The following is a 15,280-nucleotide window of genomic DNA, read 5'->3' on the forward strand; positions in this document are numbered from 1 at the left end:
ATATCTCTGACTGAATTCTTATTTATAAAACAATAATCTCAGTGGAGTCACACATCAATTTATATACACTAGTTGCATCAAATTCACAAAGAAAAGCCAAATTAAAATTTACACAGCTCCATTCAATTGGTCTCTCTGTAAAGAAAATACTCCTTCACAGCTGAACATGGATTAAAATCCATACAAAGCACCCTCCTCAGCTTTAGAAACAAAATACCTCATTCCAATCTGCTTCCTGAATAGCATCACTATGTGGTTCATTAACACTATCTTTGTCAGTAATCACGTTTCTCAGTGGCCATTTCATTCCACAGATAATCATCTTCTATGCCAGCAAATACTTTAGACATCCCATATTTAGTCATAGAGTCATAGAGATGTACAGCACGGATGTACAGTACAGTACAGTACAGTACATTCAGTCCAACTCGTCCATGCTGACCAGAGACCATCCTAACTTAATCTAGTCCCATTTGCCAGCAGTTGACTCATATCCCTCCAAACCCTTCCTATTCATATACCCATCCAAATGCCTCTTAAATGTTGCAATTGTACCAGCCTCCACCACTTCCTCTGGCAGCTCATTCCATACACGTACCACCCTCTGCATGAAAAAGTTGCCCCTTAGATCCCTTTTATATCTTTCCCCTCTCACCCTAAACCTATGCCCTCTAATTCTGGACTCCCCCACCCCAGGGAAGAGACCTTGTCTATTTATCCTCTCCATGCCCCTCATGATTTTGTAAACCTCTATAAGGTCACCCCTCTGCCTCTGACACTCCAGGGAAAACAGCCCCAGCATGTTCAACCTCTCCCTATGGCTCAAATCTTCCAACCCTGGCAGCATCCTTGTAAATATTTTCTGAATCCTTTCAAGTTTCACAACATCTTTCCGATAGGAGGGAGACCAGAATTACACGCAATATTCCAACAGTGGCCTAACCAATGTCCTGTATAGCTGCAACATGACCTCCCAACTCCTGTACTCAATACTCTGACCAATAAAGGCAAGCATACCAAACGCCGCCTTCACTATCCTATCTACCTGCGACTCCACTTTCAAGGAGCTATGAACCTGCACTCCAAAGTGTCTTTGTTCAGCTACACTCCCGAGGACCTTACCATTAAGTGTATGAGTCCTGCTAAGATTTGCTTTCCCAAAATACAGCACCTCGCATTTATCTAAATTAAACTCCATCTGCCACTTCCTAGCCCATTGGCCCACCTGATCAACATCCCATTGTAATCTGAGGTAACCTTCTTCACTGTCCACCACACCTCCAATTTTGGTTTCATCTGCAAACTTACTAACTATAGCTCTTATGTTCATATCCAAATCATTTATATAAATGACAAAAAGTAGTGGACCCAGCACCGATCCTTGTGGCACTCCACTGGTCACAGGCCTCCAGTCTGAAAAACAACCCTCCACCACCACCCTCTTCTACCTTTGAGCCAGTTTTGTATCCAAATGGTAGTTCTCCCTCTATTCCATGAGATCTAACCTTGCTAATCAGTATCCTATGGAGAACCTTGTCAAATGCCTTACTGAAGTCCATATAGATGACGTCTACCACTCTCCCCTCATCAATCCTCTTTGTTACTTCTTCAAAAAACTCAATCATGTGAGACAAAAAACTCATGAGACATGATTTCCCAACGCACTAAGCCATGCTGACTATCCTTAATCAGTCCATGCCTTTCCAAATAGATGAACATCCTGTCCCTCAGGATTCCCTCCAACAACTTACCCACCATCGACGTCAGGCTCACTGGTCTATAATTCCCCGCCGTGTCCTATTTCTTGAATAATTTGGTAGCAATCTCTGTTTGAGTTCTACAACTCATTTTGAGTTGGTTACTAATGTTGGATACAACATTTGGTGTCTTCCATTGAGGATATCGTCTCACCAGTGATCACCCAGCCATTGTAATTTTTCCTTACGCTATCTTTGAAGGGTGTGTTTAGGGAGACATGCAATGGTTGAACAAGGTTGGTTAGACTATAGGCAATCACTACACTATCATATTATACAATCTAACCTCAGCAGCAACATCAATGACAGGGGGTGGCCTGAACATGTCCCAAATAGAAAATGTTTTTTTTAATATGATCCCAATGCTCAGAAATTCCAAACTTCCTCATTCATATTTTCAAGACACCTTCATGAATCCATCCATTTTTTAAAATGAATATGGACAACTATTCCTTTTGGGTTTTGTTGGTTTGGGATGGTCTTTCTCGTGAACATCACCATTGACTTGGAATATTGTGTACAGTTCTGGTTGCCCCATTACAGGAAGGATGTGGAAGCATTGGAAAAGGTGCAGAGAAGATTTACCAGGATATTGCCTGGTCTGGAGGGAAGGCCTTATGAGGAAAGGCTGAGAGACTTGGGTCTGCTCTCATTGGAGAGAAGAAGGCTAAGAGGGGATTTGATAGAGACACACAAGATAATCAGAGGATTAGTTAGGGTAGACAGTGAAAGTCTTTTTCCTAGGATGATAATGTCAGCTTGTACAAGAGGGCTAGCTACAAATTGAGGGGTGGTAGACTTAAGACAGATGTCAGAGGCAGGTACTTTAGTCAGAGAGTGGTAAGGGTGTGGAATGCCCTGCCTGCCAATGTAGTTAACTCAGCCACATTAGGGAGATTTTAAACAGTCCTTTGATAAACTCATGGATGATGATGGGATAGTGTAGTGGATGGGCTTAGATTAGTTTACAGGTCAGCGCAACATCAAGGGCCGAAGGGCCTGTTCTGCGCTGTATTGTTCTATGTTCTATGACTTCTGCTTTGTTGCTTGGACATACACTATAGCACAGTGGTGAATCTACCCTCTTCACAGACAGCTGCTTTCACTAACACTGTTCTCCTTCTAATGTTGCTTCCTATTTGACTAGCTGACGTGTCAAAATCATGAGTTTCATTCTCGTTCCTAATACAAGTCAATGTGAGTTGTTCTTTTGTTAATGCTCAATTAAAAACTGTTGAAATGCAATAAGTCTGCGGTCCACATCCGCTGGAAGATGCTGTGTAATCCAGATCCTCTATCACAGTATAATATTGTTTCTTTTCATTAACGTTCTACTACATCCAGATTGAGCTTTCCAACCTGCAACGCATAATTTTTGAGTTTATTTCAGCATGTTGTGGCTATACAGGACATTGGTTGGGCCACTATTGGTTTAGTGCGTGCAACTTTGGTCTCCCTGTTATAGGAAGGATCTTGTGAAATTTGAAAGGGCTCAGAAAAGAGTTACCAGGATGTTGCCAGAGTTGGAGGGTTTAAGCTATCGGGAGGGCTGAATTGACTGGAACTATTTTCTCTGGAGCGTTGAAGGATGAGGGGTGACCTTATAGAGGTTTATAAAATCATGAGGGGCATGGTAGGGTAAATAGGCAAAGTTTTTTCGCCCCCAGGGTGAGGGAGTCCAAAACTAAAGGGCATAGTTTCAAGGTGAGAGGGGAAAGATTTGAAAGGGACCTAACGGGCAGCTTTTTCATGCAGAGGGTGATGTCAAAGGAAGTGGTGGAGGCTGGTACATTTATAATATTTAAAAGGTATCTGGATAGGTGTATGAATAGGAAGCGTTTAGAGGGATGTGAGCCAAATACTGGCAAATAGGACTAGATTTATTTGGGAGGTCTGGTTAGCATGGACAAGTTAGACCAAAAGGTCTGTTTCCGTGCTGTGTATCTCTATGACTTCATGAAGATTCACATCAATGCTGGAGAAACTGAGCCTCCATTCTGGTGATTTTCATGAACTATCTTGTAACTTAATTCTCCAACAGCAGCTTTCCTCAGTTTGTGCATTTATTCTTAACCATCAGCCTAAGCCTTCAAACATTCACAGCTTTTCACCTGTAACTTGAACTCTGCAGCTGAATTTTGTAGGTTTATTTGCAATCTCAATAATTTTAAATTTGAACTGGGCAGTGTGTATGGTAAGGGAGTCCAAAACTAGCAGGCATCGGCTTACGGGGAAAGGGGAAAGATTTAAAAGAGACCTGAGGGGCAACTTTTTCACACAGAGGACGGTGTGTGCATGGAATGAGATGCCAAAGGGTGTGCAGTAAGCTGGTTCAATTACAATATTTAAAAGGCTTCTAATGGGCACATGAATAGGAAGGGTTTAGAGGAATATGATCCAAATGCTGGCAAATGGGACTAGATTAATTTCAGAAATCTGGCTGGCATGGACAAGTTGGATTTAAGGGTCTGTTTCCATGCTGCACATCTCTCTGACTCTGGTCGTAAGTAAAAAGAGGCTGGACTTACTAGCCATAAATCAAGGGGTTGACCTTTACACAAGATTGACTATTACTCAAGTATATGTTGTATTTTAGATGAATGAGGCATGATTGAGTAAATGTTTTTTTTAATTATATCTATTGAGATTTTGATTAAAGTTAGATAAAGGCACAACTTGGGACAGAGCACAGTGGATCTCAATCCATGTATAATCCATTCTACACATTATTTGGGAATCATTGATTGTTAACACTGGGAAATGAAATGTTCAACTCCTCAACACTGCCATTCTTACCAAGACGAGATGACAGTTATCTGTAGATTCAATAGCAAAAAAGATTACAAATGTACAATAATTGATGTACTGCCATGATTTGGTGCTGCCAAACGTTTGTAAGTTTGAGCAACTTACAAAGTTTTGCAAAATAGCATATCTTGTCATGTTTTCTGTTACCTTTGACTTGATATGGAATGTTCTGTGCCCCCCAATGGCAATTTGTTTCTTCATAACACTGAAGCTATTGAAACGACAGATAAGAAGACCAGCACTGTGGACCCGGAGATTGAAATCCACATCGTCACAAGTAAATCTGAAAGAAGGCATAAACACATGAAATCATTTCTTTTGCAGGACAAATACAAAAAAAGTTCATTAAGTATAAGTCAACTAACTTCAAGTTGCTATATTTCAGACTGTAATGAAACATCAGAGAACAAATTGAGATCCGGTGGGAGGTCTGCAATGTTCCTGTACCAAGTGTTGAATTTTCCCATATTTTGGCTAAATATCAACTTTGGAAAGGTTCTTGGAATGTTTCCCTCTGTGGCAATACCACAGAGCCCTGTTGACTATTCTCATGCAATTCTCCACTGCTCGCTTCGTGAATGATGCATTCCTCTCTGCAGCACCCAATCCTGTGGTCAGCGGTAGAAGAGCTACTCATCGCTACTGGGACTGTTCATGTTGCAGACACCAAAATTAATTCACAGCGACACAACATTTCCGATGCTGGAGGCCTGGAAATTCTGTCTGTGCATTGCTGTTCGACACAAAAAAAATGGACCTAATAGATGGAGTGGTTGCAAGTTGGCCATACTCTTTCCCCAGGACTGCCAGAGGAGAATACAGCACCAAACACTGCCAGATTGGACTGATGTAGCCACAGTGCAGTGCCCGGCTCCCTTTCTGGGCTCCACAAGGCTAAGTGCTAACACCTCTCTCTGCTACAGCACGCTCACTAAATCCGCTACTATACTCATCTTCCCCCAAGACCCATGCTCTGCCACTCCCAATATTGCATGCAGAATGTTCCCTCAATGGTGCGCACCCCACTCCTCCAAACTACTAACCCTTCCTGCCCTCTGCATTTCATATTCACTCACTCGGAACATCTCAATACCTGATCTGAGTGAGGAAGGGCCATCTCCCAAAATGACTTAACAGTTTCCCTGGATATACGAAACCTGCAGGACTGTTGTGGTTCAATCCCTAGATTGTAAGGACCCTGACTGCCCAAGCGCAAGGCTCACTCACGGTCAACTTTCCTCAGACTCAGAAAAGACAACAGCCTTGACCGACTTTGGTAGCTGCCTGACTGACAATCGCATCCCTTGATTAGACTATGGACATTAAGACATGGTAATTTGGTTGAAGCATATGCAGTGTGTTTGCCGTGTAAATTGCTGGGATATCCTGCAAGTATGACATTGATATAGCATGGTGCTGTGTAACAACAAGTCTGCCCTCTCAACCATTCAATGCTGGCAAGCATGACAAGCTGCAGAAACACAACAAGCTGCCTGGCTTTCTGTCTGTGGGGAAAAACAATGCAAGGCAGAATTACTGTCTCCCTGTAAATTCTGAGTGGAGCAGTAAGGCTGAGTAGTCATGTTAAATTAACGCAAAGTAAATGAGCACTAGAAAAGCAAGCTGAGAGGCCAGAGATGTATCTTGGACCTGTCCCCGTGTGGAAAGTGGCTTGGCAGTAGAACTGCAGTGTAAGTTAGCCGTGAACTCTAAAGGGCATTATTCACGTGATGAACTACATTATAAGCAGTCCAAGATGGCCCATGGTGATGGGCAATCACAGCAATGTGGTGGTAAGTCTACTTCATTACTACCAACAACCCCAGCAAGTTAAAATCTTCCCTCCTTGCGTGTTGATTAAGTGCCACAGAGCCCATTATCATTTTTTCTAGTTGTAAATTGAGACATACTTATTCATTGTGAATGGGCAATATTCAGCATAAATCAAATAACTGTATTTCTCAAACCAAATGTCAATAACTAACCATCCTCTGAAAGTAATAAAACACATTTGTTCCAAGTTGAAAGATAACTGGAGAGCCACCAAAGCTTTTAAGAAGTACACCCAATACCTTAGCAGTCAACCCATAAGTCTACTATAACCATTCAGCAAAAAAGCAAGCAGCAGATACATATTCATCACCCTTTCTACTTCCAGAAGAATAAGAATTATTACAGTACCTTATAGAGATGCCCCACAGAATCAAATTATATTGAATTAGGAATGCAAATCAATAATGTAACACAAACAAAATATGTTTTGGTCACAAGACATTCAGATTAAACATTCAGATTAATAGGACCCAAACCTACACTGAAGCCAGTTAATCTGACATGATGATATTTCTCTCCGATCATATAACAAGATAGTGAAGAATATTTATCTTCCAGATGACCGTCCCCATGATTTCCAAAATCAAAATAATCACTGAATGAAAACTGAATTGATTAACCTTCTATATTAGTTATTGCAAATAATTACAAAAAGAACTTCATTTCAGCTTCAGTTAGTTTTTACACCAAAGAATGTCAGTTTTCTTTTAGTGACAGCTATTATTGCAGCAGCAGTTTTAAGCATAAGATGACTTGTTTATAAATTCCATAACCACAATCAAGGAAACCTTAAACTGCTGATATGACTTTTCTTTTGCAATTTCTAATGAAATGGTGAATGCTGTTCCTGACTTTGCTCATAACCCAAGTTACATTAAATTTGTGCTAATATCTCAAAAAGCAGAAGTGCCAACATTAATCAACTCACCTGTTCTGATTGTACTGAACATTTTGAGTCAAGTCTACATTTAGCAGCAAGAAATCATGTAGATGGCAGCGGGAGAAAGGTTCCACAAAGTGCAGGTTGGTTATTTTACTAGACCACTTCCGGACCCCACATAGGGCATAGTGTGGAATTTCAGCAGTTGCCTCAATATGCTGAAGTACATGCTTCAAAGAAACATTCCTCTCTAAGGTATTTGGTTCAGCAGGCGCACTGGACAGTGAAAAAGGACAAATGAAAATTCAGTCAGTCCCTCTATTCATAATGGGAATCAATGGGGACAGGAGACAAAAAAGATTATAGTATATATAAATCATATATATAGTATATATGATTTGCAAGAGTAAACTCTTCTGTTGAAACCAAGACGCTCCTGATTCAAATAATCAATTGCTTGACTATAATAATGTGTTAAAGTTGTCAGAATCTTCAACTATAATTAATTAGAGCTGGAACTATGTAGTTGCTGCTTTTCAGATGAGACATTGAAATGATGTGCGGGTGTCAAATATCCCAAAGCATTACTCAAACACGTGAATGGAGCTCTACTCATGTCCCTTAATACCACAAAATTATCCGAACGTTTATTTGACTGCTGCTTTTGTGATCTTGCCCATGTGCAAAGTGGCTCCAATGTATTATTTTACTTGAAAGCACTTAAGATTTTATTTATTACAGTAGTGCTTTATATAAATTGAGCTAGAAATGCAGTATTGAAATGCACATTGCTTAAATTGTATTCTCAAAAAACGTTTGAAATTATTAAATTTTCACTAACATCTCATGTTTATCTAATTATCTGTACATAGATATATTAATATAGACTGATCAAATTGTTTTTTCTGAAATAGTACTTGAAACCAGCTTTATTTGCTGAAAATGAATAAGATTACAAGTTATCTTGAGTGGCTATGTAGAAACACACAATATATTAATTACACTGCAGAGCTGGATATAATCAGAAATACCTCCATTAGTTTGACCTCGTTAGTTTGTAATTTTGTTCAGTTCTCAACTGCAGCAAGGATGACGGTTTTAACGTTTGAATGCTTTGACTACCTGGTAGCGTTCTTAGAAACGTCAGTATTAAGAGTGTTCCACATCACACAGGAGTCATCAGCAATGACAATGAATGGCCACACATCCTGGGGTTTAGATCCAAGCTCTTCTTGGCGATTACGTTCCAGTTCCAAGTTATGATAGGACAGCTCTTTGATCAAAAAATGAGCTGCACCTAAAACACAAAGAACCATATAGCTAATTGGATGAATGAATCTGATTATACTGTACAGGTCACTCTGCTATAACACTCATTTCATTAATGCAAATTCGCTATAACACAATTAACAAATTGGGGACACTGTTTCTAAAGTGTAAACTTTTAAAGCGTGTATTGGTTATAACATAGTTTAAATGGTGCTGTTTTTACGTGATTTTTCTTATAACACTGAATTGCATTAGAATGGAACTACCATGTTCTAGCAGAATTGACTATGTTTCAGAATACCAGGTTAAGAAAAAACATTATACAAATTTGTGTGGAACTCTAATTGGCTGCTCTTCATAATCTCTTGAACAGACATACCAGGGACCTTCAACATTGCCAGGCTGTGTTTGCTGCTAACTTGGCTAATCAATTCATTTCCCAACACAAATTAACTAGCCAGATCAGGTGAGGTTAATTGAGCCAGTTGGTATTTTAATAACAAACCAACTGATTTGATAATCATGTTTTAGATACTAAATTTATTGAATTTACGATCTCCTGAGATATTAATCCCTTTGGAATAGGATGTGAGAGGCATAGAATTCTGCAGTACATAACTCACCTTCTGCCTCCCCAAAGCTTGTCCATGATCTACCAGGTACAAGTCATGAGTGCAGTGGAATACCCTTTAGCTGTCTAGATAGTACAGCTCCAACAACATTCAAAAAGCTCAAAACCATCCAGGACAGAGAAGCTCACTTGATTTGCTCCACTTCAACCACTTTCAACATTCACTCCCTTTACCATTGATGCATAGTGGTAGCAGTGTGTACCACCTACAAGATGCACTGCAGTAACTTAACAATAGTCCTTTGACAGCACTTTCCAAACTCATAAGCTCTGCCATCTAGAAGGTCAAGAACAACAGATCAATGGGGTCACTATCACTTCTAAGTTCCATTCCAGGCTGCACTCCATCCTGACATTGAAAAACATTAACAATCCTTCACTTTGGCAGGGTCAGAATCCCGGAACTACTTTCCTCGCAGCACTGCAGATACGCCTACACTTCAAAGACTGCAGAAGTTCAAAAAGGCACATCACCACCACCTTCTCAAGGACACTTGAGAATGGGCAATGAATATTGACAAGTGATGTGAAATACCATTATCCCATGAATGACGTTTAAAAAAAACATAATAGGCACTAGGCCATTTTATCCATTTCTAGATTTACAAAGAACTTTCAACATATGATTGTGATTGAGTTTGTAATTTTAAACAGCTCTTTTAAAGTGCTGTATATTTCTGTAAAATAATAAGCTGAGTTAAAATATTTCAATCAGGGTGCTAATGAGCAATTACCAATGCTGAATACCAATGGGCAGAGAGGGTGCCATACATATTGAGCTTTAAGTGGCTGAAACAGCAGTCGTTAAAGAAAACACTGGTCAGGAGAGTAGGAGCCCTAAATTATTTATTTTTACAACGATAAAAGCTTTTCTGGTAACAGAACAGCTCCAAACCCCATTGTCAGACTAAGTACCGTTGACACTTCCACTGCAACGTTGTCATAATGTCCTTGAAGTGTGACTCAGTTCCTAGGAGGAACCAACATATTCACATTCAAATGAGAGTCTTATATTGTACAATTATAATAACAGCAATGAATGAAGATTATTTATTACGTACAGCATACGTTAGTGCCATCAAAGAACAGCATATTTATTCATCTTTCACACCTTAAGCTCCAAATAAAATATTTACATATAGGGTTGGATTTAGTAAATCCACTGGAATTTTAAAAAGGCTCTCTCAGGCATATGTTGCCAATGTAACTCACATTTGTTGTAAATTCTTCTTCCACCAAAATGTTACAATGCAGAAACAGGACGTTCATCTACACAGATCAGCATTTCACATTTTCTTTCTTCAGTCCCACGGAAACAAGATCTGAAGCTAAATTCTAGTATTTCGGGCTCTGTGCGAGTCACATTGAGGTTGTCTGAAGGGGTTCTCACTGCACATATTTTCTCACTAAATCTTACCAAACTCACTGTTTTTATTGCACTTCCCGCTCCTGTGGCATGTATCACGTCTGATTTCTGCCCCGTCAGATCATGCACCATTCCCAGAACAACTCACCATCCACAGGATATCCCAGAGTTGATCAGCATTCCTGGCACCAGTATATCTTTAAAGTCCCATTGTGGACCCAAACAAGCCAATCTGGAGTTGCCTTGCTTGTTTCCTGACCTTTGCCCTGGATATGGCAGACAGGGGCAGATTGTTGCCCCGCTTTGAGGGTAGGTCGTACTGGATGGGGTAGTGCCAATGTAGAGCTTGCTCCTTCCCCCAGCACCAGGAGTGGAGACCATGACAGCTGACTATGCCAGTCTGGTCTGAGGTTGCCATCTCAACTAAAGCAGTCTCAGCCACCTGGAGGAATGCCCAGCGCTGTAGGAAGAAGGTGAATGACCTTCTCTACTCTGACAGTGCACCATCTTCTCTCCAACACCACCTACTATCGTTGCTGCTGTACCAACCTCCCATCAAGGCTCATGCTCCACCACATGCACTATTTCCTGCTACATCTACCCTCACTTTCCCCAACCCCAATCAATGACCCTCATGAACTCTGTGCTACTTTCTCACTCACTCCTCCCCATTTGCAGCAACGTGAAGAGCTGTGCCACCCACTTTCACCTCCATCTGTCTCATTCCTCAAGCAGTCCTCAAGAGGGGAGAGAGACTCAAGATGAGTACTGGGCTCATGTAGCTCCTCGCCCCTTATTTGGAGAGGATCCTGACTCTGCCTTCCCTGAGCAGGATCTGGACTGATATAGGACGCTTCCCTTGACTTGGGAATCCCTAACTGAGGTTTTCTGACAAATAGAACAAGCTTCCTTACAAGCATGCTGCACTAGCAGCACGACAAAACCATAATAATGAGCCTGGTATCTTTGACTGAGGAGGCAAGACAGTGCAAGGCAAGGACTGAGTGAGTGTAATAACAGCAAGTGGAGAGCACAGAGATGCAGTCTGGTCTGGTCCAGGAGCTGAGTGCACATCCCTGAGTGTACAGTGTCCTTGCTGCAGCATTACAATGATAGTAGCTGGTGCAGCATTGAATTGTAACAGCATCAGGAGGTGGATCAGAGATGTGCCAAGAACATTCTTAAAGGTTGGTACATGTTAGATGCCATTGTCTAGTGACTTTGGTGCAGGTGGTTGGTGCCCTTGGATGCAAGCCCTGAGATGTTGGTGCCAGTGTCCAATCTGGCGGTCATTCGGTGTTAGTGTCCGATCTGGAGAACATTCAGAGCTAGCGGAAAGCTGAATCTGCCAGGAACTCTCTCTGGTTCCCACGTCCAGTTTCCCGGTGAAGATTTTTGTGACAGTTTGGTAAGTTTGCAAGCAAAACATCATTAAGGTGAGTTGGGCTATCAATGAGGAGTTTATAAGCATTAATTGGCATCATTTGGCAAATTGCCTCTCCTGGCTAGAATCTTGTGAAAAAGTGTAAAGGTTGAGCAAGATAATTTCTATGCAAAGTTGTGCCTTGCAGGACTTCACATTCAACTCTGCCACACGTCACGACAGAACCCATGGAGGTCAAAACTCTCTGAGATTTCTGCCTCTGGTTATAACTAACTAAAAGGTGACATTCACAGCACAGCCACTAGAGGATGATATACACAACTCATTGAATAATAGCATCAACAGCCTTGATACAACTGACAGTCAGCAATAATTAGTGATCAGTGGGCTGTGGGATAATGCTATATAAGGGCAACTGCTACATCTTTGGAGGTTTTCAGCTATAGGAAGAGGCTGAATAGGCTTGAGCTTTTTTTTTCCTGGAGTGTTGGGAGGCTAAGGGGTGACCTTACAGAGGTTTATAAAATCATGAGGGGCACAGATATAGTGAATAGCCAGGTCTTTTTCCCAGGGTTGGGAGTCCAAAATTAGAGGGTATAGGTTTAAAAAGAGAGGGGAAAGAGTTAAAGGGACCTAAAGAGCAACTTTTTCACACAGAGGGTGGTGCGCGTATGGAACACGCTGCCAGAGGAGATGGTGGAGGTGGATGCAATTATAACATTTAAAAGGCATCTTAATGGGTACATGAATAGGAATTGTTTAGAGGGATGTGGTCCAAATGGTGGCAAATGGGTCTAGAACAGTTTAGTGTTATGAAGTTGAAGGCATGTACTGTACCTTTAAGAAAGAGTGAATGCTGTTCTGAACTGAGAGATTATAAGCACCTGCGTATATGACTTGATGGCAGTCCCAGAGTGTGCTAGAAAACTGAAAATATGTAACATTTGGCTGTGAAATCGATACCTGGATTTGGGTTGCTGTTTTGACAACAATTTGAATTTAACCAATCAGTTTAAATTATGCCCCAGGATACTAAAACCCAATTGCGTTTGAATTTATTGTTTTGTCAACATCGAACCAATGAGACAACCGATGCATGGATATAAAAATGCCAGCATTTTCAAAATTGGAGAGGGAGCAACAGCCATCGAGAGACACCTAAGAAATTAGGAAACACTGTCTATCAAAGGTACTTTCTCATATGAAGCATATTCGCAGTAAAAAGAAAGAAGACAATGCAGGTAGATTTTCAGCCAGAAGAAGAAACACACCAAAGATGACAGCAGCTGTGTGGTTTTGAAATTAAGTTGATGAAATTTTAATAAGTGTCTTATTGGAACAGCATATATTATAGTTGGAGGCAGGTAATAAGTGGTTAAGAGAAAGGGCGGGGGGCTGAGAGTTGTGAGTAGTTGTTGCTTAATGCTCACGTTTAGAGTTAAAAAGTAAATTAATGTTATTTTCTTTAAATAGTGGAATTTTGGGAGTTTTCTGTCACTCATATTTTGACAGATTATGAGACGAGATGGGCTTTTCTGGGTTAACTAACAGAGGGGTTCACCGTCATGTCTAAACATTAGGACACCAGGCAAGTTGGACCAAAGGGTCTGCTTCCATATTGTATGACTCTTCCAAAGCAAAATTACTTTTTAAAACTCTTTCTCCCTTCTAGTGTTTAACATACAGTGTAACTACCTAAACATTTCCTTCACTAACAATGTTTACTTTTGAGGTGCTTACCTCAAACATGCTCAATCTATATCACATTAGTCTATCCCGAAATGCTAACTGTAGTTTGGGTGTGTTAGTGCTCCATGGCAGAATGCAATTTTCTTGATTGCCCATCCTTGACTAGAATGTCCACAGTCCTCTGACAATCTCTCAGGTTCTAATTTGCAAGACCAGAAGGATGTTTTAATATTTAGTAATTAGGCACAATAAGAGTAAAGGTAATGATTTTGAAACTCAGAATTTCCTCAAAAATTAATTTGCAAAGAAATGTCAAGTGTTGATTGTCAATGTTTATTAATAAGATTATTTGATATTTCAGAAGTTGGACTTTGAATGATAAAATATACAAAGTAGGACAAAAGCATCTAAAGAGTTTTTATTAGATTAATGTTATCTTATTGTGTTGAAAATAATAGATCTTGGTTACCAGTATGTTTTATTATGTTCAATTTCTTTTTGACAAATTGTTAATATTTGTATACCATTGGAATTATAATGTAACTTAAATATAGGTTGACTGGCACAGAAATATTAAATTTACAAAAAACATTGCATTTCTAAGTCTTTCTCTTCTGAACCTCCACAAGATACCATGATTAGTACAAAATATAATTTATCCAAATTGTTGGTTATTCTATTCCAATGATTGTTACACATAGTTTCACTACAACAATAATAAATTCTCAACCAGTTATGTAGGGTACACTTAACTGATTTTAACTACACTGTGGAGTTTGCACGTTCTCCCCGTGTCTGCGTGGGTTTCCTCCGGGTGCTCCGGTTTCCTCCCACAATCTAAAGATGTGCAGGTCAGGTGAATTGGCCATGCTAAATTGCCCGTAGTGTTAGGTAATGGGTAAATGTAGAGGTGTGGTTGGGCTGCGCTTCGGCGGGTCGGTGTGGACTTGTTGGGCCGAAGGGCCTGTTTCCACACTGTAATGTAATCTAATCTAATCTAAATCTAAAATAAGGCTCCCAATGGAAGACATGTAAACTGTGATTCTTTTCCTGGATTGTGTGCATTATCTGTTAAAATGCTGGTCAAGTTATTTGTATTTGTGTGATAACAAACCTTCAAGAATAAACAAAACTTTGTCTAGCAAATGCATAATGAGGTCAGCCAGGTGGATTTCATTGAATATTACTTCCCTGATTGAGGCTTTTAATCTGGTCCAACAGGGAACCCTGTCTGACAGATATAAACACAAGTGTCAGACACCCTGCCACTCTGGGAGTTGACTCTGATGAGGCTGTACCAGAGTCAAGGACTTTCCCTGTGTAAAGGAAGGGTGACTTGGTGATGGGATACCAGCCTCTGTGGACCTACTTCAGTGGTGACGAGAGTAAAGCACATCCTGAAGAAACTTGATTTGGAGATGAAGGTATTGGACTGGGGTGTACAAAGTTAAAAACAATCACCTGATGAAGGAACAGTGCTCCGAAAGCTAGTGTTTTCAAATAAACCTGTTGGATGAAAACCTGGTGTTGTGTGATTTTTTTAACTCTGAAGAAACTTGCTCACAACAGTCGTCTTTGAGCTGGGGTAAGCATGTCTGGTACCATGCTGTTATTTGAGGTGCTGACTCATTTGTTCATGCTGTTAAAGACTGGACCCAGTAGG

General features: G+C 40.5%; 1 protein-coding gene across 4 annotated transcripts in view; it reads right to left on the minus strand.

Annotated features, from left to right (window-relative positions):
• greb1 (growth regulating estrogen receptor binding 1) overlaps window positions 1–15,280 on the minus strand; it is a 324,923-nt gene that overhangs the window by 7,511 nt on the left and 302,132 nt on the right. For all 4 annotated transcript variants that reach the window (XM_087977669.1, XM_043677653.2, XM_087977663.1 and 1 more), the window contains 3 exons: window positions 8,401–8,575; window positions 7,327–7,554; window positions 4,713–4,848 (listed from right to left, as the gene is read on the minus strand). In XM_087977669.1, coding sequence (XP_087833795.1) covers window positions 4,713–4,848; window positions 7,327–7,554; window positions 8,401–8,575 — 539 coding nt within the window. The remainder of the gene's footprint in view (window positions 1–4,712; window positions 4,849–7,326; window positions 7,555–8,400; window positions 8,576–15,280) is intronic.

The sequence above is a fragment of the Chiloscyllium plagiosum genome, unplaced genomic scaffold, assembly GCF_037043375.1.
Source record: "Chiloscyllium plagiosum isolate Xiang-an unplaced genomic scaffold, Cpla_swu_hap1 HiC_scaffold_3, whole genome shotgun sequence".
NCBI classification, from domain to species: Eukaryota; Metazoa; Chordata; class Chondrichthyes; order Orectolobiformes; family Hemiscylliidae; genus Chiloscyllium; species Chiloscyllium plagiosum.